The sequence below is a fragment of the Lampetra planeri genome, chromosome 32, assembly GCF_965212315.1.
Source record: "Lampetra planeri chromosome 32, kcLamPlan1.2.h2, whole genome shotgun sequence".
Classification (NCBI taxonomy): domain Eukaryota; kingdom Metazoa; phylum Chordata; class Hyperoartia; order Petromyzontiformes; family Petromyzontidae; genus Lampetra; species Lampetra planeri.
The window spans coordinates 3,430,633-3,457,015 of NC_136138.1; the positions used below are offsets into that span (position 1 = coordinate 3,430,633).

The 26,383-nt window shown below is 54.7% G+C and overlaps 1 protein-coding gene across 4 annotated transcripts; it reads right to left on the minus strand.

Moving 5' to 3' along the window:
• Positions 1–2,475: 2,475 nt before the first annotated feature.
• On the minus strand, positions 2,476–24,884 carry LOC144729306 (CXXC-type zinc finger protein 1-like). 4 transcript variants are annotated; one of them, XM_078609468.1, is made up of 15 exons: positions 24,764–24,884; positions 23,531–23,640; positions 22,866–23,083; positions 22,123–22,223; positions 21,895–22,013; positions 21,034–21,183; positions 18,549–18,683; positions 17,792–17,899; positions 17,304–17,488; positions 16,360–16,567; positions 10,655–10,765; positions 9,646–9,695; positions 8,966–9,062; positions 7,161–7,313; positions 2,476–3,072 (listed from the first exon to the last, which is right to left on the minus strand). In XM_078609468.1, the coding sequence occupies exons 2-15, from the start codon at positions 23,585–23,587 to the stop codon at positions 2,923–2,925; spliced, it is 1,842 nt and encodes a 613-aa protein (XP_078465594.1). In that variant the 5' UTR covers positions 23,588–23,640; positions 24,764–24,884; the 3' UTR covers positions 2,476–2,922. The 4 variants fall into 4 exon arrangements, with proteins under 4 accessions (XP_078465594.1, XP_078465591.1, XP_078465592.1 ...); XM_078609465.1 differs by having other exon boundaries at positions 21,034–21,192; XM_078609466.1 differs by having other exon boundaries at positions 21,034–21,192; positions 24,755–24,849.
• Between the last annotated feature and the right edge of the window lie 1,499 nt (positions 24,885–26,383).

The following is a 26,383-nucleotide window of genomic DNA, read 5'->3' on the forward strand; positions in this document are numbered from 1 at the left end:
TCCTAAAACCGAACGTTTCCCCCACTCTCCTTAATGACTCGCAAAACACTCCCACTTATTTTAAACCCAGCTTCTGCAAATGATGAGCCACAACAAGGAGACTGCGTGGAGGCTGGCACCAAAAGTGAGTGAGCGAGTAAGTGGGTGTTTGAGTAGATTTAACAAGCAAAGGTGCGCGCTGCTCATAACCAGCGGGAGGGCTCCACTCCCATCAATGTGCCTTGTATGCCTGGCACAAGACAACCACTTGTCGTGTAGAATGCCCTCTGCCTTGTCCAGACCACGAACTCAAGAGTTCAACGTGCGACTGGTTTAAGACCCAGATACAGAACACAGGGACTCCCTTGACACGATGCACGTGCGCCGCACCCTCCGAGCTTGTGACTTCCTAAGCAGCAGTGCGTCGTGCACTGTGCACTGCTGGTGTACGAGTGGGCTGGATCCACACAGTGGCCGTGTGCACTGACCCAACCAAGCTTGTCGCTGCTGTGTGCGATCCCAATTTGAGTGCAAGCACTTTCTCAGATATGTAATGTGGTTTTGGCCAATACCAGTTCGACTGTATTTAGCTATGGGAGGAAACCTCAAAACCCATAGGAAAAAATCCTGACAAAGCTTTCGTGACTGCAGGAATCCATATTCTTTGCGTCATTCGATAGGTTCAAAGAAAATAAAAAACTACGACCGCTGATGACGACCGCTTGCGTTGCGATCGGAAACGGAGTTTTTTGTTATTTTCTTTGAACCTATCTACGCGACTACCGACAGACCCAAAGAATAGGCACAGGAAACTCGTGCAGAGCAAGGAGAGAAGATGATAAAAACTCTCGCAGAAAAGTCAAGAATGGAACCCAGGTACTCCTTACCGTGAGACAAAAGTGTTGCCACCCATCACCGGTAAACATGATTCATCATCAGCCATGGCAAAACCATGACTGGATGAAGGCCACCTCAACAACCATGCGATACTGCACACCAATGGATCATCATCGCTCCATCTGCTCCTCAGTGGACGTCCGCTGGGTCGCCTTCCATTGCGTGGCTGCCACTGTTCAGTCTCGACCAGCAGCTATCAGTGTCCCTTCTGACCCCTACGCGTCCTGCCCAAGCCTCGCAGTGATGTTGTGCACATGTTTGTCTCTCGTCATGTGGTCCTCTGTCCCACACATCACTCCATGCTCCCATGTGCATGTGTCAAGGAAGGGTGATGGGATTTGCTGCCATGCGATAGCACCACACGGGGGAATTTGCTGTAGAAAATGAAACTGAGCGGTGAGAGCAGAGACGCAGGTTTGGGGAAAGGGGATGCAGTGCCTGTGCCTCAGGACATCGTGCCTCTCACCCACACAGCTCCAATATATATTTTTGTAAACTGATGAAAACACCTGGTCTCTGTGCACGTGCCCGTTGGTTGGTGTCGATACTGCAGAGGTTCACAGCGAACTTTCCGGAGAGCATACTCACGGTTGCTTGAGTGTTGATCCTGCAGCAGCAGCAGCAGCAGCCTCACGCATTTGTAGATTTAACAATGGTGAAACGGTCTTTTTTGCGATTTCTATCCTGGAAAGTAACGCACGTTTGTGACCGAGTGTTGACCCTGTAGCAGCAGTATCCTCATGCACGATTAGTTTTTGCGATTTAGTCATTCATGATTTTCTGCAATGTTGAACATTTTTCTATTGTTCTTTCGGTAAAGTCACGTAGATAGAAATAATAATAATAAAATGAAAATTTAGTTAATAAAAAAAAATATCACGACGTTTCAATCGCAACACAAGCAATGATGACGATTGCTTGTTGCGATCGAAACGAAATATTTTTTTTATTTTGTATTCACTTTATTTTTATTATTATTCCTGCAGTCACAACATTTTAAGTCAAAATTTAACGTTGAACATTGCTGTTGAATATTCATGCAACTCTTCTAAATAGTAAAAAAAATTAAAACCACTGCATATGTTTTCATTCCAATCTCGTAGCGAAAGTCGATGTTAACATTGGGAATACCGCACGTTCCAGACATCGTTGATTTTACTTGGGTTCCATCTCAATTTGGAACTCAGGCCAAGAGCAGAGACGTGGCCTGCAAGGGAATCACAACGTGTGAGTGGCACTCATTCGGATTTCATCAATCCGCTGGTGGACGAGCAGGCTGAACGCCACCGATGTTAGCCAGGGTCTGGGGAGGTCTGGGCTGCGTACCAAATGCAGCTGTACGAGTCAGTCCTGAACCTCTCCCATTTCCTCTCTGCATCGGGATGGCGGGGGGATGTTGCCAACCCCACATGGGATGACGACTTTTATTTGTAACCTTAATCAGCTGGCTGAGACCAGGCTCCTGTGGGTTTGAATGGGGTCTTTTCCGCAGTGGGAGATGGAACTTATAGATGACAAGCAGACCAGGTCCCACAGTAGGTCCTGGTGTCACCAGCGCCGCACACGCACACCACCAAGCACACACCCCGATGCGACACATTCAGTGTCAACGTCTTTATTGGAAGACCCCTTGAGGCCCCAATGCCTCTCGGTACAAAGTAAAACAGAAACGCAGAGATTTCACCTCCAGAAATAACGAGTTTAGAAAGCGATTTGTACACGCGGCGAGTAAAATGTTCTGTCTGGGAGAAGGGACCAACAGGTGAGCGAGTTACAGGTGAGTTAGGAAGAGTGCAGTTCCAGCTCACCCTGTGACTCGCACATTCACGGTGCAAACGTGATACCTGCATTTCCCCTTGAGACGAAAGGGAACGGGAACGAGATGAGATATGCGACGAGACGGGATTCTTCTCATGTCTCCTTGGATCTGCGCAGGTCTCCTTGAAGGAGCTCACCAGGTCTCCTTGGTGGACCTTCCCAGGTCTCCTTGGTGGACCTTCCCAGGTCTCCTTGGTGGACCTTCCCAGGTCTCCTTGTGGGACCTGCTCAGGTGTCCTTGGTGGAGCTACGCAGGTCGGTGGTGTGCGGTTCATGCTGGATCGTCTGGTGCAGCATGAGTGCCAGCAGGCCGGCGCGGTTTGCCATTGCCGTGCGCACGTTCCGTTCCTGCTCAAACAGCTCGTCCAACTTGTACCACTGAGGCACCACGGAGACACACACAAGACACACAGAGACACACAGAGACACGCAGACAACCAAGGAGACGCAGTCATTAAAAGTCACGGACAATTGTGGACATGCACAGAGACGCGCAGTCGTATACATACACACACGTAGACATGGAAACAGGGACACACACCATGACGGAGGGTTGCAGTAGCCCTGCGAGGCTTCGACGGATTCCTAGTTTTAGGACGCCGAGAGCGCGATCGGGACATCGTGGCCCCGTGGGAGTGCGGGAGCTCTCTTTTTTTTTAAAGGTTCGTGGTTGTAATCCGGCAGGCTGCACTGGTTAATACTGAGGTGTGTATTGACCGTAAAAATACTCCGTGCCGTCTGCTACGCAGTGGATGAAGATCCGGTGACGTCATTTCAATAAAAGTAGTCCATTGCGCACGGGCTTTTTGGTTGAAAGTTGGAAAATTTACACAACAAATTACTCAATTTGGATGCCACACTTTCGCGATCGTCTCCTCCCTACTGGCAGACGAATCCCCACTTGCAAGTGGGTGCCGAGTCCCTATGTGCCTCAGCCGCCACTGGAGGTGTCCTTAGAATGCTTGAGATTGAGATGCAAGGCTCTGAGATTCCAGGACACTTAAGTGAGCCCCATAGAAATGCAAAATATTCAACATTTTGGGTGGCAGGGGCGGGGGATGTTTTTGTTTAAAGGGCTCGTGCAGTGACGCGTGGTTGACGTTGGCCCACCGGGGGCGTGCGCACGTGACAACTCTAACGCAAAGCTGGGCCCCCCCGAGTTCTGCTGCTGCCTCCTCCCACTCCTCACGGAATGCAAATTACATCTTTATATAATTGAGCACAAGGATTGATTGTGGTGTGGAGGAGGGGGCTGGGGGGAGGTGCGTGCACGAGAAATAAACGTGATTAACGTGCGTGGCTGGGCCCGGTGCCAAAAAGGGGGGGGCAGGAGGAGGAGAGATTTGTGCGACTCCACTGTCCCTGGACGCTCGTTCATCACGCGTTGACCCGAGCTGCGGCTCAAAGAGACGGGGAGAGCCAAGGTCACACGGCCTCCAGGCATGCAACAATGCACACAACGCGTGTGCAACAACAACACACGCAACACGCACAATATGTGCATGCAACACGCGCAATACGTACACAGATGCAATACGTACACACAACACATGCACCCCATACACAAGAGATGTGCACCACACAGCCTCCAAGCAGCACAACAAAGATCCCCGTATACCCTTAACAGACTGACACGGCACACGAGGGGGTGGGTGGCCAGCACCACGCCCGGCCGCCTTTGTCTCCCATGTTCCGATGTTTAGAGATCTCACCAAGTCTTCATTTGAGGCTGAGTCGACCTAGGGGATGCCCAGGACCGATTCAGATGATCCTCACTGGTGTTGGCCGTGAGCGGGAGTTGAACTCGTGTCGCCGGGTTTGTAGCGCAGCGCGCTAACGTCGCACTAACGCTCCCCACGCAGCACTCCACACGCAGCACTCCACACGCACACAGCCAGGCACACAGCCGGGCACACAGCCGGGCACACAGCCGGGCACACAGCCGGGCACACAGCCGGGCACACAGCCGGGCACACGCGGCCTCCCCATGCTACGGGACACACAGACGAGCCCGCCAACACTCCCGTCTCAATCTCCGCGGTCCGCCAAACAGGTGGCTCAGCGGCAGAGTCAGAGGGCTCTCGCAAGCGGAAGGGTTGCCAGGTAAAATCCTGCTATTGAGTTGACTCGCCCCATCATCTCTCCCTCGGGGCGGGGGTCGATAAAAATAAGTACCAATTTGCGATTAAATCAACAGTGGTCATCTTATGAAAAGACTCGCCCCTGCCATAGTAATGTAGAATTTCCAACACTGCAGGGCTGTACCCAGGGAGGTGAGCACCCTCACAAAGGAGGCCAAAGGCTTGACGCTTGCTCTTCCTCACAGCTCCACCCCAGCACTCCCTCTGACCCACCCACCCCTGACCCCACCCGCCTCCCCAGCCCGTGAGAGGCATGTTGGCCAAATCGCTGACTGTGTTTTTCTTTCTCCGCTCGTATCGACCGCTTGTGTTCGCCAACAGCTGTTCAATAGGCGCGCCAGTCGTGTGTGCGATGGCACGCGACCTCGCGTCAGCGCGTGCGACGATTAACGAGCCAACACATCACGATATAGGGCCACAGAGCTTTGGAAGTTACTACAGATTGAGTGTATCTCCTCCCCCCACCGCCCCCAGACACCTACGTGTGGGTTTTATCCCAGTACTCCGGTTTCCTCCCACATGGTATACACACACTCGTTCTTGTAACGGAGTGGCCAAACATAGCAACATAGGACCACAGAGCAAGGGGAATGACTTGTTGACACAACCGGTTCTGGTCGCTTTCCCGCTCGTCCGTAGTTTCCCGCACTTCCGAACGAAAACGGTGCGCGTTACAAATTCTACAAGCAGCAGCAGCGTTTAAATCTGCAGCCTGCACGAAGATGCTGCAGATCCGGACACTGACAACGATTCGCGTTACAAATCCTAAACCCTGCGTGACAAGACAGCATGGAGAGACGGTGATGCTGCTGCCCTCTGGCTGAACGCTCGAATGAGTGTTGTGGCATTGGTGCTCAATCTCCTGGGCACAGCCCCGCACACCCAGTCAGGGGGGGGGGGGGTGAATAGGGAAATGAGGGTGGCGACACCTTCCACAGCACAGACCAAACCCAGGCACACATCAGTCAGCCCAGGTCTATCGACACTGTGCAGTCTACTGGAACACAGTTCAGCACAGCAATGTCGAAACGAGATCTCGGTACAGATGATAAAGCCCAGACAAGGCGGCAATCTAGGTGGAAATTAAACATTGCTATGGCAGGGGCGAGTCTCAGTCAACCACTGTTGGTCATCCCTCCCCCCATAAATTGCTACTCATATCCTCCCCGGCGGGAAAGATGGGCTGAGTCAACCAGCAAAGCAAGATTTGAAAGCACAACGTTCCCACTCGCTCTGCTGCTGAGTTACCTGGCGCGCAACACAGCGATCGTTCATAATCAGTCGCCAGTGAGGAGTGAATCTGATTAAGAGGCAAATGCAACGAGACGGCTTCTCAGCTGGCGTGCAGTGTGACTTCTAATGAGAAAGGGCCCAGCCCGACGATTGTGTGTGTGTGTGTGACGCAGGGCACTTGTGATGAAGTGAGGCTGCGTTGGCTGGGTCACGTAGCCCTCATGCCCAGCCACCGCATACCCAAGCAGCTTCTGTTTGGCCAGATAGAGGGGGCTAAATATGGACGGCATGGGCCGGAGAAGAGATGGAGCTGATGTGGTACAGAAGGCTGTGGAGCTTAATGGCTCTTGCCGATAACTGGTACCAATGTTAAAATTGGCCTCTGGAGGCTCGTGAAGTATTCTACTGGGTAGTGCCAGGCTAGGTGCACTGTGAGGCTACTGGGCAGTTGGAGGTAGTCGCCCTCCAACAATAGCGGAGGGCAGAGCGACGCTTACCATAACGAGCAAAGCGTCGGGTGGCTAAAATGCAGGAAATTTGCACAGTAGGGAGCACAGGTGATGCATCTGCCAGTTATCTCAGCCAACCCACGGCACCTGCCTATGTCTTGTGACCTCTTGCCAGCAGCAAAAGCCTTCCACCCTTTCCACAACAGCCTCAAAGTTCACCTAGTGTGGCACGAAGGCCGCGGCGATATCGACGGCACTTGGTGGCGGACGGTGGCTCATAAATGATGACGTCACCCTGAGGCTGTTCTATTTAAGAACGGAAGCAACAGGAGAGCTTCACCATTCTTGTCCGATGAAGCTGATTGTAATTATCAGCGAAACGTCGTACTACTCACATTTTAAAATGCTGGTGATCCTCTTCAGCACACCGGTGGGCTAAAGAAGTGAATAATTTTGTCCTTTGAAAACGCGACACATTTTTTACTGTTTGGCCGTGTCAGGTGGTGGAGGGTTACGACACATTTATAAATAACGCGATCTGACCCAAAAACCTATATTGTGAATAATATTGGACGGTGGCTGCTGTTGTTGTTGTTGTTGATGTTGTGCGATGAGGCCCGTGGGGGGGGCGTGTGCAAGGTACCACGCGTACGCGCTCCAGGTCGACCTCTGCGCGCCGCAGCTTCTCCCAGCAGTAGTGTTTGTTGCAGCGGCGCTTGGGCAGGCGGCAGAAGTCGCCGGTGGGCGAGAACACGTCACGCACCAGCGGGCAGCCGCACACCTCGTCCACGGAGACCTGCAGTCCGTGAGCACACACACCACACACACACACGGGGGGGCGGGGGGGGGGGGGAAGCGACGCACACATGGAGGGCGACTCACACGCACACACACACATGGGGGGGGGGGGGGCGGGGGTGTGGCAACACACCGAGCAGCAGTGAGACTTCATCTGCAGCCGAACAGCGCGATATGATGGTGGAAGCATTCCTTACAAAAAAGCAAAGCTGTAACGTTTCATAATGGCCACCTCCCGCTGTGAGGATCCCATGAATATCTCCAGACCGTCAGTCTCCTCCCTCACTTTAATACGACATGAAACACGGCCGCCCATCAATCCCGCCCGGCCGTGGCACCTGCTGCTGGATGTGCGCGTTTCGTTACTGCGGCGGTTTGCGTGCCCCCCCCCTCTACCGCACGCCTCAGACACACAGAGGCAAAGCCCATAAATCAGCAGGGACATGGCACCAACCCCAGCAGCCTCCGCCAGGCCGGCCGAGCGGCACATCTGAGCTGCGCCGATAAGACGACCGGCGCCGTTACAGCGAATCGACACTCACACATGACAAAACACGCACACACACCTACACACACACAAAGGCACATGCCGTACACATGCACTGATGCATACACACTAGCACACGCCCATTTATATACGTGATTATACTTACACGCGCACACCTGTACACAGTATACAAAAATCCCCCTTATAGTCTATTTAATAGACTGTTTGGGCAATTGCTGTTAGTAGCACCTATGAAGGCCGGAATGGCACACAAGGGGGTGGGTGACCAGCACCACGCCCGGCCACCTTTGTCTCCCCAGTGGCGATGTTTACACACCGCACCAGGTACTCATTTGAGGCTGAGTCAACTTAGGGGAGGCCCAGGATTGATTCAGATCATCGTCACGGGTGTTGACCGTGAGCGGGAATCGAACTCGGGTCGCTGAGTTCGTAGCACAACGCACTCACCGTTGCACTACCGCTCCCCACACACAGCATACAACAACTGGCATTTGCCACTAAGTGGCGGTGACGTCACCACGGCGCTTGTGCCACTCACTCGCTCTCACCACAATAATTATCTTTCTGCTTCTTCCCTCGCACTGCTCCACTGTGGAATTCCCTCCTCTCAGAATCACCACCGTTTCTTTTCCCACCAGGTTATTACAACAACCTGGCTCAAGGCAAGAAACGTGTTAACCCTTGGGGCTATTTCGCAAATTTGAGAGCGCCGTCTGTTGCTGGCAGCTTGACCTTCTGGAACTTTGGGCCTGTGCGCAGAAACCATGATAATAAAAAAAGGTCGCTCAGGTCAATGCCGGCTAACCCGGGGGCCAAGGGGCTATGGGCACAATTGTCCACCTTGAGCTCCCGATAATTGGTATTTATTCTTAGTTACTAGAGACAGAACGCATTGCGTGCATGTCCATTCATGTCGGGGGGGGCCATGTTTGAAAAGGCCGACATGTCAGGACCGCCCAACCGCCCCCCCCCCACCACAGATTGAGTGTTACTCCTCGCCCCACCGCCCCCCACACACGCATCTTCATAGACCGGCCCCTGAGCGTAAGGGGGGAGGGGACCCCACGAAGGACCAACCCCCTTTTGGTGTTTCTGGCTGTGGGGAGGGAGGGTCGGAGGGGGTGTAAGGGGGTACCACCAACCTTTGGGTCCCGGGAGTGCTCTGGGCACAGGACCTGGAGCCGCTTGCAGTAGGTCTTGCTCTGCGTGTTGTAGACATCGCAGAACAGGCGCGTCGCCCTGCATACACGCGCACACACCCCCCACACAATAGCCTTTAGCAGGATGTTGGGGCAAGCGCTGATAGCAAGCACCTCTTAAGGTCGGTCACGGCACACGAGAGGCGCGCAATCGTGCACATGCGCACACACATGCGTTCATGTGTGCGCCTACACGTAAGGGTCTGGACTCATAAAATGGCGTACGAACTCCCTAAGCTCGTATTCATTGGCGAAATGTCTTCTTAATTATTTTGTTACTTATATTTGTGTCGTGTGTTCCACACACAACACAAGGATCCTTGCCAATAAATATCTGGCATCTCACCAGCGTTGGTTCAAGCAAGCCCGACTCAGCTGATTAGATACTTAATGTCAAAGCCGGTCCAGAGTTTTACCCGTTTTGAACCAATGCTGCTAAGATTATGCTCTCCCAGAAGGCTGATGGGATGTAAAAAAAAAAACTTTTTTATGTATATGGAGAGGTGGATATGGAAAGGAAGTGAATTATTGTCTGCTTAGTTATTTTGGGGTGGGGGGGGGGGTGGCGGTTGCAGGGGGCCTTGGTCTCGCGACTCAGGGCGGCTTCGCGTGCTCATCCTCACCCCTCGATCTTGGTTGGGTACATGGATCCAAACGACGTCTGGCTCTCGTACTGCGGGGAAGACAAAGGCGGTCGGGAGCAAGGGTTAGAAACGAGCACAGAAATACGCGCGTCAGGTCGCGCGCTCCGGCTGCTCCCGCGAGCGTCTCCACGCCTCGCCACTCGTCCCCTGCTCACTGCCGCGTAGTGACGGTGGCCATCGAGATCGACTTGGCGTTACTCCATCACGCGTTACTCCATCACGCGTTACGTCATCACGCGTTACTCCATCACGCGTTACTCCATCACGCGTTACTCCATCACGCGTTACTCCATCACGCGTTACGTCATCACGCGTTACTCCATCACGCGTTACTCCATCACGCGTTACGTCATTACGCGTTACTCCATCACGGGTTACTCCATCACGCGTTACTCCATCACGCGTTACTCCATCACGCGTTACTCCATCACGCGTTACTCCATCACGCGTTACTCCATCACGCGTTACTCCATCACGCGTTACTCCATCACGCGTTACTCCATCACGCGTTACGTCATCACGCGTTGTCATCACGCGTTACGCCATCACGTGCCGGTCACAATCACCGCAATGGGGCGCCATGGTGGCTAGATGTTAACTACCTCACCTGGTATTCAGGAGGTCGTGAGTTCGATCCAGGTTTTTCCCTCCACAGTTATAATCCTTCCTTTTCGCACTCTCTCCTCCGTCTCTCTCTGTCTCTCCATCCTTTACTCTCTCTCTCTCTCTCCCTCTATGTTTGTCTTACTCTTTTACAAGCTTTCCTCTCCTCTCTCTCCATATCCCTCCGCTCACTCTCTTCATCTCCCCTCCGTCTTTGGCTGCAATATATTTCCACGTGGTAAACTGCTTCGTTGAGCTATCATTTGTGGCCAGGTGGCTTCAGAAAAAGAGCTACATAACTCAGTGGGCCTTACCTGGTAAAATAAAATTAGGTGAAAAAAAGTAGTTAACAGTAGTATCGCCGTCGCGCGTGTCTTGGGCGCACCTTGGCGTAGCAGCGCTCCATATGTTTCAGAGCTGTCTTGGGGTTGATGGGGTGGCCACACGACACGCAGAAGATCTGCAGATCCGCCTCCTCGTTGTCCCCATCTGTGACCTGGGACATGCGGGCAGACACAGGGACACGAGATGAGACGGAGAGGCACGGGGAGGCACGGGGAGACAGGGACACATGGAAAGACACCGGAGACAAGGTGAGATATGGAGGCACGGGAAGACCATCCCACATGCCACGTGTGAGCGAGTGATGAGTGAGCATGAATGTGCATCCAATAGAGCGCGTGCATGCGTCCGAGCGAGTATGCGTGCAAGTGAGTGAGCTAATGAGTGAGTGTTAGAACTGGAGCGACGTGGTGTGGTATGGTGGCAGAGTGGCGGTATGGCACGGTGGTGATGTGGCGGTGGCATTGTGTGGCGGTGTGGTGTGGCGCCGTGGCATGGTGTTCCGGCGGTGTGGCAGATGTGGCGTGGTGTTCTGGCAGCGTGAAATGGCAGTGTGATGGCAGCATGTGGCAGTGTGTGGTGGCATGGTGCCACGGCGTGGCAGCGTGGTAGGAGTGTGACGCCCTGGCATGGCGGTGGTGTGGTGGTGTGGCGGCCGTGCGGTGTGGTGGTGTGGTGGTGTGATGGTGTGATGGTGTGATGGTGTGGTGGTGTGATGGTGTGATGGTGTGGCGGTGTGGCGGTGTGGCGGTGTGATGGTGTGATGGTGTGATGGTGTGATGGTGTGGCGGCGTGATGGTGTGATGGTGTGGTGGTGTGATGGTGTGATGGTGTGGTGGTGTGGTGGTGTGATGGTGTGATGGTGTGGTGGTGTGATGGTGTGATGGTGTGGCGGTGTGGCGGTGTGATGGTGTGGTGGTGTGATGGTGTGGTGGTGTGATGGTGTGATGGTGTGATGGTGTGGTGTGATGGTGTGGTGGTGTGGTGGTGTGATGGTGTGGTGGTGTGATGGTGTGATGGTGTGATGGTGTGGTGGTGTGGCGGTGTGATGGTGTGGTGGTGTGATGGTGTGGTGGTGTGGTGGTGTTGTTGTATCCTAGCCTTCTTCCATCATTGAGATATAATGAATGAAAACACACCAAAAAGCAGCAAACTGCAAAACACCAGGTGTTGTTAAGTAATGAACTGGAGGAGGGCTAGGATGGCAGAATTGCAACCTTGCTTCAAGGAAAGATAAAGGCCTGATAAACGGGCACATGTCACCCGTGCAGGCGGCAGAGACAGTGGGAGAGTCAGCCAGACATAGTTAAGGCAAAAAGCCCAACCATCTATGACCTCAGCACATGGGCGAATAATGGGGCAGTGTCAACTCGAAGGCAATGAAAGGAAGCAGAGGCGCCTTTGTCTAAATCACAACCACAGAAAGCCAGGAATCATCACTGATTGTGTGTTTAGGGATTCCGAGCTAATTGGAACACGTGCACACAGGGAGGAGAAATACGCCTTGTTCTCCTGCAGCTGAGGGAGCAAACCCAAAAAGGCCAAGGAATTAAATTATTAAATAAGTGGGTCAGCTCAAGGCTGTGTACACAGGGGGGGAGCTGATTTAAACAACCCTGCACGTCTGAACGTGAGGGGGCCTTTGACCTGAAATTAAGAATAACACTCCCAGAGCAGAAGGTTGGATGGCCACAGTGAGACGAATAAGAGCGTTGTATATCTCAAGGATGCAGACTCAGCTGAATAACAAGGCTGCGGGGGTCACCAGAAGTTCGCGTTCGCCTAGTTAAGACGAAAAGCTCAATTATTCTGTATTGCTATTAAAGTAACGTTAAAGTCGGAATTTAACAACAGGATAGGCTAAAGTTATTGATATTCACACCCACTCCAATTAAACCAGGCCACAAGTTACGCCTACTGAACCATCACCATCATTAAGTCAATATGAAATGTTATTTCCATCTATACAACTCAACCCGAAGCATATGACAATCAGAACCTTCCTAAGTCAAAATTGAATCGCACCCAGACAGGAGCGAATAGTCGATATAAGGTTGAAGAGGGAAGGAAATTAAGAGCACGGCGAACTGCAAACGTAAGCAAAAAAGCCGGGAACGACACCAACCCAGCGACCCACCAGCCCAACAACAGCGAGTCGGGCTTCGACAGGCCATAAAAGTAGAAATAATAACTCCCGGGGTCAGGGGACATCAGGAGAAGCAGGCAGACAAAAACCAGAACTGACTCCAAGGTTCAACCGCCCTCACCTACAAGGAGTGACGGAAATTAATGAGGCCTTGAGTTAACGGCGTCAGCTGGACAGCAACAACAACGGCGAGCAGAGACAGGGTGAGGCAAAGACTGCGAGGCTATGAAATGCAACTTCATGTCAGTAAAGCCCTGACCAACAAGTTAAGTTAAAGACATCACAATACATAATATCTTACATAACATCAATGTTAACGCTATTCACCGTAAACTATATTCCGCTTATATAACCATGCAGACACCAAGGAATACGAATTCCTAGGATCAAGAAACTTACCCCTTAACCTAAGATATCGGAAATAAATTAATAATAATAAGCCTATGCATGAAAAGACAAAAGTAAAACTTATGAAAAGCCAGGATAACGGGATGAATCACCACCAGGTCGAATATAAAATACATAATAAAAGAGCGATGTTAAACCCAGGGTCGGAGAGAAAGGGAGATCCCGGCCGTCTTTGTATCCCCGCAGCGCGGGATAAGAGTGTGTATATACGCTCGGGGAGGCACCTCCACTTGGGTCAAGCACCACGATGGGAAACGGCAGACCTTAGGTTACATACAGAATCATAACTGTGAAATGGTAAGGGACAAATGTTAAAACTTTTAACCATTTCTTTGTGCATCGGTGAGGGTCGGAGGGAGTGTTGCCCTCCCTCCAGGTCGTGCAACACGGACAGAGACGCCTGTGAGACGATTTGTAACGTCTGTGTTTTGGTTCATGAAGAAGGCCAGACAAGAGATAATATTGCACCCAGACAGAGAGACGACTTCGAGGCAATTTGTAACATCTGATTGTTTGCTCGTGGATTTTATGGAGGGAGTATGACAACGGAATATACCGTGGGTGATGCACACAAGGACAAGGACATACGGACACACACATGGACACACCTACCTACGGACAGATCCTGACACAGCAAAAATCGAAAGAAACCCCGCCTTGTGGGCAGGACCCAAAAGGGATTTTTCGGCATAAAAGAAAGGACCCTGAGCATTGGAAACCAGCTCGACCGGGAGGGTCGACTCAGGAGCGAGCTGCGACCAGCGGGTCGGCTCGACTCATCTTCAGCTCGACCGGGAGGGTCGACTCAGGAGCGAGCTGCGACCAGCGGGTCGGCTCGACTCATCTTCAGCTCGACCGGGAGGGTCGACTCAGGAGCGAGCTGCGACCAGCGGGTCGGCTCGACTCTTCAGCTCGTCTGGGACTCAGCCGAGTTCGATCAGCTCACCGGAGCCGGCTCTCGGGGCTCGACTCAAGCGGCTCCCCATCTCCTCTGCAGGCGGGCAAGACCCGCTTGACAGCTCAACTCGGCCTGCGTGGGTCAACCTCTGCCGAGTCGGAGGTCTCTGCTGCCGCCGGAGGTCGCGGTTTGGCGACGAGGCTCTGTGCTTCCCCTGGTTGACGACCCAACACTGCACGCTGCGAGCGAGCTGTGGGCGCCACCTACCGACCGGGCATCCAAACCAATTCACCACGGTGACAGGGGAGCGACTGATACGTATGACGCGCACCGCCCCCTCACCACACGACCACCAGGCGTCTGTTTGACATAAAGAACCGACTCCGAACACTGACTATTCAAGACAACTCTTACCACTCAAAAACACTCGAGACCGAGTGATGGCCATCCGTCGTTTATAAGAGTATTCGTAATTTTTATCTTTAATATTTAGTGGGCTGTACTCTTAATCGCATAAATTCCCAACAGATCCATCAATACGAATTGATTCTTGGCACCTCCTTCCGCCAAGCCACGCTCACGTGGGGAGTGGTGGCCCACCAGATCCTTATCAGGTGATCTGGTCCCCAATTAGTAAACTTGATAAGATAACGATCTTCGGAAAAGGAGCACCGTCGCAGGCCCTTACTCCGAGCCATTCTGTTGTCAGATAACCTGCCGATGTATCTGTTGAGATTGGTGCCTTTAAGAATAATAACTGTTTTTGATTGTGTTTTTCATCACCGTATAATCTTTCAAGTATCTTTCAGTCATAATCGCCGCACGTACTCGCATCCTCTACAGAATATTCAACTGTCCCGTGACCCAAGGTGCTAACAACGTGATAAGGGTTGCATATGATCAATAAGGAGTGCGGTACGGCGTGAACAATATTGAGTAATCATTCATTAACGTTAAGGTTTTTCTTAGCATAGTATTTGCATGTTTTAACGACTCTCTCTCACTAACAACCATCGCGTTATGCGGGATCCATGTGCCGTTGTCAAAGTGAAATCAGACAATCGTTGATGATACTGTATTGATGCTGTGTTGACGTTCCGGGATTGAGAGTTCGCATACTATATCATAGTTGAGGTTGAATTAGTAATAAATTGATTAATACAGAAGTGGTTGTGTGATTCTTTCCTGAAATCAATGCATAAGATCTGCTTCTGCGTTGAGATCTGAACTTGGTGACCTTAATAAACACACTAATACATACTCAGTAAATGTTAAAGCGATAACGGGGTGAACCGGGGACCTAAAAATAAGCGAGAATGAGACGAACCTAGACAACGATGCCGAGTTAATCTAAATTAATCTTGCATACTTACACCACACCTGCATAACTGCATACGATTAATTGCCTTATTCCGATCGATAACCCACCCTCGTCACCGAGGCGGGGTCTGGTTATCATAACGACTTGCATTATCATAATTACACCCACTCGCATAATTACTACGATTACCTCTCGAATTGGCATAATTAAATGTGCATAATTACATACATTAACATATTTCCAGATAATTACACATTTGGCCAAATTTCATTTGATTATTATTATTTTCACTGAATATTCAGAACCCACATATACAACATAATAATTTCACCCACGCACGCATACAACATATCAAAATTTTGATAACCAACATATACAACAGTGTGATGGTGTGGTGGTGTGATGGTGTGATGGTGTGGTGGTGTGATGGTGTGGTGGTGTGATGGTTTGGCGGTGTGGTGGTGTGATGGTGTGATGGTGTGGTGGTGTGGCGGTGTGATGGTGTGGTGGTGTGGCGGTGTGATGGTGTGGTGGTGTGGTGGTGTGGCGGTGTGGTGGTGTGGCGGTGTGATGGTGTGGCGGTGTGATGGTGTGATGGTGTGATGGTGTGATGGTGTGATGGTGTGGTGGTGTGATGGTGTGGTGGTGTGATGGTGTGGCGGTGTGATGGTGTGATGGTGTGGTGGTGTGGTGGTTTGGCGGTGTGATGGTGTGATGGTGTGGTGGTGTGATCGTGTGGTGGTGTGGTGGTGTGGTGGTGTGGTGGTGTGATGGTGTGGTGGTGTGGTGGTGTTGTGGTGTGATGGTGTGGTGGTGTGATGGTGTGGTGGTGTGATGGTGTGGTGGTGTGGTGGTGTGATGGTGTGATGGTGTGATGGTGTGATGGTGTGGCGGTGTGGCGGTGTGGCGGTGTGATGGTGTGATGGTGTGGTGGTGTGGTGGTGTGGTGGTGGTGCGGTGGTGGCGCCGCTGCACCTCCTCGTCCTCGCACACGCTCTGCTGCTTGGCCTGCGTGATCACGGCCTCCAGCTCGAGGAAGCGGCGGTCCATGTGGGCGAGGCGCAGGCGCGCGGTGTGCTGCTCGCGGCGCACGCCCTCCAGCAGCCGCTTGCCCAGCTCCTCGGCCACGCACGGGCTCGCCTGCCACTCCTGGATCCGCTGCGGCAGGATCTCGTAGATACGGCTGGGAGGGAAACATTTTGATTAATTGAAACCAAATGAGCACAGACAGTGATGTGGAGGCGGGAAATGGGACAGGAGGTGACGCTCAGGGAGACGGGGAGATGCAGGGAGACACAGGGTGGGGGATGCAGGGAGACGCAGGGTGGGAGATGCAGGGAGACACAGGGTGGGGGATGCAGGGAGACACAGGGTGGGAGATGCAGGGAGACACAGGGTGGGGGATGCAGGGAGACACAGGGTGGGAGATGCAGGGAGACACAGGGTGGGGGATGCAGGGAGAACTGTTAGGAGGGGGCCGGTGTCACTCTTTTTGCCAGAGTCGGCTGGTAACCGTCGACACTGGTGTAGTGATTGGAAGGTAAAGGTCAGTACAGGTGGTAAGGGTGGACGTGTTTAGGGAGTGGTAGTGTAGCGGTTAGCGTGCTGCGCTACGAACCCGGCGACCCGAGTTCGATTTCCGCTCACATCAGTGACGATTATTTGAACCGGTCCTGGGCCTCCCCTAGGTCGAATCAGCCTCAAATGAGTACCTGGTGTGGTGTGTAAAAATGTCCACACTGGCCACCCACCCCATTGTGTGCCGTGTTGGCCTTCATAGGTGCTTGCTAACAGCACTTGCCCCAACAGTCTGTTAAGGATATATGGGGGATCTTTGTGTTAGTGTCACCCACTTGGTATCGAGTACCTTGTTAGCGAGGCTCTGGGTGGCTCTGAGAGGCTGATATTGCATCACTCACTTGGCGGCGAGCTTCATGCCGCACTCGTGGCTGCAGTACTTGGAGGTGGGCCTCACGGCCTGCGTGCAGCCGGGGCCCAGGCACTGGCGCTGGCGCGGGGTCTCGCGCGCCTCGGGGCCGCCGCGCTCGCTGTGCCGCACGCGCAGCCTGTGCCGGGCCTTGTCCCGGTGGCGCTCCGAGCGGTTCTACGGTGCCACGCCACAGCACAGCCGTGAGACGTGGGGGCCCGTGGGGGGGCCGCACGCGGGGACACGTGGAGACACGCGCAGACAAGTTCGGACGTGTCGAGAGACGCCGGAATGCGGGGACAAGCGGGGGGACGCAGCAACACCTCGGGGAACCCCGGAGACACGCAGGGACACCCAGGCAAAAACACGGGGAAACACAGAAACGCCCAGAAACACGAGGACTCCCAGGGTCACACGCAGGGACACACGGGGATCCGGGGGGACGCAGAGTTGCACGAGCGAGCGGTCTCTGGCAAGCACCTGCTTCTCGTAGCGGCGCTCGCGCTTCTGCACGTGCTTGAGCTTAACGGCGCGCTTACGGAACAAGCTGTGATCCTGCGAGTCCTCCTTCCCACTGCTCCACGGGAACTGCACGCACACAAGCACACGCACGTGTACACAAAAACAAAGATCCCCCGGATAGCCTTAAACAAGACTGTAGGGGCAAGTGCTGTTAGCGAGCACCTATGAAGGCCGGTACGGCACACAAGGGGGTGGGTGGCCAGCACCACGCCCGGACAAGTTCGTGGTGCAGCACACTAACCACTGCGCCACTGCTCTCCACGCACACACAGACACGCATACATACATAGGCACCCGTGCACGTACGCAAACATGCGCAGCACACATGTACCATGAAAACGAAATCTGTGTTATCTACCATAACTTAACAAATCATACTTTTTTGTACTATACTTTAGAAAAATTATACTGTGCCACAAGAATCGATATCCTATGCACACACACTCATCATTAACGGAGTTTGCCAAACATCCCAAAATAGGACCAGAGCTTCGGCAAATGTTGGTAGCGCTGGTTCTGGCTGGCTTCCCCCTCACCTTTGTGTTTAACGTGCCTACCAATCAGTCTCTGTCTCGCTCTCTCCGGGAGTGAGCCGAGTCTGTGCGGCACGGTACGGATGTGACGCTAAGACGAGCGTTACACCCCCGCCCCCCTTCCAACCGCTTCCCCCCAACAGCCCGCCGCAGCCCCCCACCCCCACCCCCCCGGCACGGACCTGGTCGCCGCGGGGCGAGGCGGCGTAGTCGTGGTAGGAGAGCAGCGCGTCCGAATCGGAGGAGCCGAGGCCGGCGCCGCGTGGCGCCCCCTCGCGGCTCGAGCCGCCGTGGTCGTCGCGCACGCGCAGCAGCTTCTGCACGAGGGGGGCGGGGCAGAGCACACGACACGTGGGGGACACGACAGAGCACACGACACGTGGGGGACACGATAGAGCACACGACACGTGGGGGACACGACAGAGTACACGACACGTGGGGGACACGATAGAGCACACGACACGTGGGGGACACGATAGAGCACACGACACGTGGGGGACACGACAGAGTACACGACACGTGGAGGACACGACAGAGTACACGTCACGTGGGGGACACGACAGAGTACACGTCACGTGGGGGACACGACAGAGTACACGTCACGTGGGGGACACGACAGAGTACACGTCACGTGGGGGACACGACAGAGTACACGTCACGTGGAGGACACGACAGAGTACACGTCACGTGGAGGACACGACAAAGTACACGTCACGTGGGGGACACGACAGAGTACACGTCACGTGGGGGACACGACAGAGTACACGTCACGTGGGGGACACGACAGAGTACACGTCACGTGGAGGACACGACAGAGTACACGTCACGTGGAGGACACGACAAAGTACACGTCACGTGGGGGACACGACAGAGTACACGTCACGTGGGGGACACGACAGAGTACACGTCACGTGGAGGACACGACAAAGTACACGTCACGTGGGGGACACAACAGAGCACACGACACGTGGAGGACACAACAGAGCACACGTCACGTGGGGGACAGGGCAGAGTACACGACACGTGGAGGACACAACAGAGCACACGTCACGTGGGGGACACAACAGAGCACACGTCACGTGGGGGACACAACAGAGTACACGTCACGTGGGGGACAGGGCAGAGTACACGACACGTGGAGGACACGACAGAGTACACGTCACGTGGGGGACACAACAGAGCACACAACACGTGGAGGACACGACAGAGTACACGTCACGTGGGGGACAGGGCAGAGTACACGACACGTGGAGGACACGACAGAGTACACGTCACGTGGGGGACACAACAGAGCACACAACACGTGGAGGACACAACAGAGCACACGTCACGTGGGGGACAGGGCAGAGTACACGACACGTGGAGGACACGACAGAGTACACGTCACGTGGGGGACACAACAGAGCACACGACACGTGGAGGACACAACAGAGCACACGTCACGTGGGGGACAGGGCAGAGCACACGACACGTGGAGGACACAACAGAGCACACGTCACGTGGGGGACAGGGCAGAGTACACGTCACGTGGGGGACACAACAGAGCACACAACACGTGGAGGACACAACAGAGCACACAACACGTGGAGGACACAACAGAGCACACGTCACGTGGGGGACACAACAGAGCACACGTCACGTGGGGGACAGGGCAGAGTACACGACACGTGGAGGACACGACAGAGCACACGTCACGTGGGGGACAGGGCAGAGTACACGACACGTGGAGGACAGGACAGAGTACACGTCACGTGGGGGACACAACAGAGCACACAACACGTGGAGGACACAACAGAGCACACAACACGTGGAGGACACAACAGAGCACACAACACGTGGAGGACACAACAGAGCACACAACACGTGGAGGACACAACAGAGCACACGTCACGTGGGGGACACAACAGAGCACACAACACGTGGAGGACACAACAGAGCACACAACACGTGGAGGACACAACAGAGCACACAACACGTGGAGGACACAACAGAGCACACAACACGTGGAGGACACAACAGAGCACACGACACGTGGAGGACACAACAGAGCACACAACACGTGGAGGACACAACAGAGCACACGTCACGTGGAGGACACAACAGAGCACACGTCACGTGGAGGACAGGGCAGAGTACACGACACGTGGAGGACACAACAGAGCACACAACACGTGGAGGACACAACAGAGCACACAACACGTGGAGGACACGACAGAGCACACGTCACGTGGAGGACAGGGCAGAGTACACGACACGTGGAGGACACGACAGAGTACACGGCACGTGGGGGACACGACATGATACAAGGCACGCATCTGAAGTACAAGCCATGAACGGAGTACACAACACGACATGCAGAGAGGACACAACACACGGAGGACACGAAGCGTGTGGAGAACACGACGCACCATGTACACGATCCGCGGAGACCACAACACACAGAAAGAACATGACACACGTGGAGAACACGACACACAGAGTACGCGAGAAACACGAGAGTACACGGCACACATGGGACAGTACATGACAAATGAAGTACACCACACAGTACATATGGTACACACACGCAGGGCACATATGGGACACATACGCAGGGCACACGCAGCACACACACTGGGTACAAATGCTGTCAGCTGTCGGGCGACCGCCAACCGTAACGGAACGGACCCTGGAGCGCACGATGCACTGCCGGAGCCGGCACTTTTGCCGGATCTTGTTGGGGCCACCAAACTTCTTCATGTCCCGGCAAAAGTCGCAGTGGCCACAGTCGTCGGTGCGGCAGCACGCCTCGCATTCGCCGCACATGCGCACCGAGCGCTTCAGTTGCTGCGGCAATGAGAACAATAACGACAGCACGAGCAGTCAACAGCAGCAACAGCAGCAGCAACAGCAGCAGCAACCACAACAGGAACACAAGCAGAATCAACTGCAGCAGAAAACAACAGCAGGAGCACGAGCAGAGTCAACAGTAGAGTGTCTTAGCAGTTGCCGAGCACGGGACCAAAGGCCCAAAAAGCTGAGCGCCTGCAACAAACATCACGATCAAAGTCGTAAGAGATAAATACGAGTGCGACACGTTTCTTGAATTAAGTAAGGTTATGATTGTAAGAGCCTGTGCAAAGATACGACGATGATGGGAGGAAATTCCACAGTGCAACGGTATGAGGGTAGAAGCAGAAAGAGAAGTGTTGTGCGACCTGCGGTGTGGTGAGTGGGTGAGAGTGTGAGTAAATGAGAGCGTGAGCAAGCGACTGTATGAGTTGTGGGCTTTTTATGTTCTCCCCCTCACTAAAAACAAATAGACAATGTAACTGGTATCGCCCAAAACATCCCAATGCTGAAAATTTCGCGAAAGAATTACTCAATTGGCATCACACATGGCAGAAACAATATCGCCCCCATTCTAGGGAAAATTTGGCAGGGCCCTCCTGTAAGTCTTTCCTGGGTAAACAAGAAAAAGCATAGCAATAAAATTAATCTGAGGTGCTGCACAGGCCTCCCGTGAACCGTGCCTACCCCCACACGTACCTTCCGTCTCTCCGAGCTGCAGTTGCCGTCGTATTCGGCCGAATAGTCACGCGCTGCATCCCGGCTCTTGTCCTTGATCTTCTTCTGGCGGTAGCGGATGGCAAGCGACGGGTCCTTGGCTGCAGCAGAAGCAGAGCAACAAACGGAAAGAACAAGTCAGCTACGCAGCCCGTGTGCGCTTGATGATGGGTACGTGTGACGGGGGGGGGGGGGGTGGGGCCCACGTACCGCGGCACATGTCGCAGTACCACTGCTTGATGGCCTTGGCGATCTTCTGCGTGATGTCGATGCAGTCGCCGTGGAACCACTCGTTGCACTTGTCACAGCCTCTGTGCAGCGAGCCAGAGCAGCGCAGACCCGACTCATTATCCGCCGCGCACAACGCGATCTCCGCGGCTTGGCAGAAAACGGCGCACCTCATACAACATACTCGGTTACATCGCACCACAAGCTGCAAGCGAGAGACATTTAGCTACTGCCCGACGCCACGCAGATACTCCACCATCGGTCACCACCAACTTGAAAACTTGAGATTCGGGTGACACAGAGGTATTAGGAATTTCCACCACTGGCTCAGAGGGCTGTAAACGGGACATGAGCACCGCCTTCATGCTCATGTGAGCAGGAACGCGCTTTGCCTCGGCTATGGGTTGGGTGAATAGTGTTTTCCACAGTGGTTGAAATGTACAGGGATATGATAGTCCACCACAGTGGCATTTCTCACAACACCAGACACGTGTGTCAAGTGTGTGGGTGAGTGGGTGGGTAAGTGCGTGGATGTGCGAGTGGGTGGATGGGTGAGCGGGTGGCCTGGTTTGGCACAAGCGCGGGGGTGATGTCACTTCCACTTAGTTGCGAATGGCGGCTGGTTTTTTTTGGTGGGTGGGTGAATGGTGTCGTGAGTGGGTCGATGAGCGACTGAGGAGCTGAATGGACGAGTGGGTGTGCGAGTGGGTGATACCGGCACGTACATCATGAAGCGGTTCGTGTCTGGCTTGCGGCACACGCAGTATACAGCCGGCTCCGTCTCAAGGGCGGTCCGCCCCCCCACCGGAGCAACCCTTCCATTGGGTGGGGCCCTGCCACCCCCTGCCCCGCCACCCCCACCGCTCGGCCGGGACCCCCGGACCTCGTGGTCTCCCACCCCGTCTCCTCGCCGTCGACTGGCGTCACCTGGCCCAGCACCATCCTGTGCCAGCGAGAACGGACACACAGGAGAAAGTGCTGGGGGTGAGTGGGTGACTGAGTGGGTAAGAGTGCTGGGAGAGAGAGCGCTGGAATAGTGTGATGACAGAGGTTAAGGGTGACAGGCGTGTGAGTGGTGTTTGTGGTGTACAATTTAGCACAGTCGGGGGCACAGCTGGTGCATCTGCAAGTCATCTCAGTCAATCAACCCACGGCACCTGCTGCATCGGTCCCGTGACCTCCTGTCAGCGAGCCTTCGACACTTCACGTGGTCTAAAAGTTCACCTGGCCTGACACAGGCACCGTGGTGAGGTCACCGCCACTTAGTGACGAATGGCAGTTGTTGTTGTTGTATAAGTACAGCATATGGATTTCATTGTCTGTGGTGTTTGTGTGAGAGTCTGTAGTGTGCACGCGAGTTCCTGAGTGACGGCGAGTCGCGGCGAGTGACCTTGTTGTTGGCGCCACTCATCGGCTCCACATCGCTCTCCGTGCTGTTGCTCTCCATGCTGGGAGGGGGGCAGCTGCTCCCACGGACACGTGACCCCACCTCACCTCCACCTGGCCCCCACAGCCAAACAGAAACACGGGCGACAACGTGGAGGAGGGGTGAGCCGCGACAGGTGAGAGGGTTCACAACCTGTGCCTGGGTGTAGAGCTGAGGGATGGGCGAGGGTTATGGGTGAGAGGGGTGACAGGGGTGATAGGCGAGAGAAGTAGGGGGCGAATGAGGTGAGGAGTGAGCTGTGAGAGTTTAGAACCTGTGTGAGATACAGGTGTGAGGTGTTCGAGGGTTGACGGGCGAGGTGCAGGGGTGAGAGGTGTGTGACGGGTGAGAGGGTTAGAGCATGGAGAGCTGAGTGACGAGCGAGGTGAGGGTTGAAGGGTTGGGTGAGGTTCTGCACGGAGTTGAGCTGCCAGACGTGACCCCCTGACCCAACCAGACGTGCACTGGCGAGATGTCAACTACCTCGCCTGGTATGCGGGAGGTCGTGGATTCGATCCCCGACGCCTGCTGTGTGTCTGGCGTTTGCGCGTCTCTCTTCAGGTGGTCCTCCGGATTCACGCCTCCACGTTTAGAATCAACATCACGCGTCTCGAGTATTCGGCTGCTAGGCGCCTTAAAACGTTAGTGGAAAAGCGCCATATAAATAATAAATGTATATTATAAATGTCCACATGATAAGCCACTTAGCCCAGCTATCATTTGTGGCCAAGTCGCTTCTGCAACCGAACTCTAGAGCGCCGTGGGCTTTAACTGTTAAATACAAAATAAATGTTTTAACAGTTTTAGTTTACGCGACCACTAACCCCTTGCAACTGCCTCAGCTGGTGAACCAAACCAACTTTAGCCCTCACCACTCACAGCCCTCACCCTGTGCCCCAGTCTCAAGGGCAAAGCTCCTACTCAAGCGACCACTGTGAGGGCACACGACTCGTGCGCCAGCGCCTCCGCAGAGCTGGAGCAGCGGCGCATTCCACGCTCCTGCGACAGGGCCCAGTCTGTCCAGAGTCGACCCACCACCGCTGCCACCGCCGCCGCGCCGAATGTCTGGCTGTGGAATGTCAGCGCGAACCGCGACAGCGAGAGATGGAGGAGGTCGAGAGGGATGACGAGGGGGGTGATGATGAGGGACGCCGTGGGGATGATGATGAGGGGGTCGTGGGGGGGTACCCCGGTCACCTCCTCGCCGTCTTCACAGCGCCGATGGGGAGCGAGCCCACACTGGGCCTCACTTCGTCGCCCTCAGTGCGCACGCGCAGAGTGACGTCACGCGGGACCCACGAGTTGGTGGGGTGGGGGTGCTGTGTGCCCCTCGCCTCCACTCCCTCCTCCATCCTTCCATTCCCCCCTCCGCCTCCTCCATTCCCCCCGCCTCCACCCCCCGCCTCCATTCCCCCCACCTCCTCCATCCCCCCCGCCTCCATCCCCCCCCGCCTCCATCCCCCCCACCTCCTCCATTCCCCCCACCTCCTCCATCCCCCCCGCCTCCATCCCCCCCCGCCTCCATCCCCCCCACCTCCTCCATTCCCCCCACCTCCTCCATCCCCCCCGCCTCCATCCCCCCCACCTCCTCCATTCCCCCCACCTCCTCCATCCCCCCCGCCTCCATCCCCCCCGCCTCCATCCCCCCCCCGCCTCCATCCCCCCCCCGCCTCCATCCCCCCCACCTCCTCCATCCCCCCCGCCTCCATCCCCCCCGCCTCCATCCCCCCCCCGCCTCCATCCCCCCCCCGCCTCCATCCCCCCCCCCGCCTCCATCCCCCCCCGCCTCCATCCCCCCCACCTCCTCCATCCCCCCCGCCTCCATCCCCCCCCCGCCTCCATCCCCCCCCGCCTCCATCGCCCCCCCGCCTCCATCGCCCCCCCGCCTCCATCGCCCCCCCCCGCCTCCACCCCCCGCCTCCATCCCCCGCCTCTACCCCCACCTTCATCCCCCCCACCTCCACCCCCCGCCTCTACCCCCCGCCTCCACCCCCCCCACCTCCACCCCCCACCTCCACCCCCCGCATCCACCCCCCACCTCCACCCTCCCTGTGGAGGTGATCCGATCCCTTGACCCATTCCGTCAGCCGCACGGGGCGGGGCTTGCCTCTCAGCCAGAGGTTCTCCACCTTTACTGCAGCATTGCAACCCCTTTAGTTCTCAACAGTAACACGTGTTTTTATATTTCTATAATGTTAATTGCTACAGAGGTTTGGCGAAGCAAAGTAGTTGTACTGACGTGCCCGTGCTGGATTTGTGTTCCCATTATTTGCTTTATAAAACAATCTGTCCATGTCTCTCGCACCCCCAGGAAGGGCATCTCGCAGCCCCAGGGGGTGCGGGATGCCTCCCAGGTTTACGAACCGCTGCTCTCAGGAGTGCAGCATTCCCAGCAGTGTTCATTGTTGGTTCTACATTCAGCGTCTCATCATCAGCAGCAGCAGCAGCCGTCGCTTTAAACCGATGCTGGTGACCTGGCCCAGATGTGTATCGATGCGGGTCCTAGTTCTATCTGTAATGCACAGCATTATGATGCGATACGGTTCAAAATAATTCAACATCGAGCACGCATAGAGTCAATTGCCTAATTGGACGTCCGAACAAAAACTCGTCATTTGAGACCCAAACATCGCACACCTCCTGGCTTTGACAACCCTCCTCCTCCTCGAAGACTCTGGTGGTGGAACCATCAGCGGCCCCGGGGGCGCCACGGTGGCTAGGAGATGTTAACTAACTCGCCTGGTGTACAGGAGGTCGTGGGTTCGATCCCGACCCTGACGATGCCTGCTGCTGCTGCTGTATATTTGGAGTTTGCGT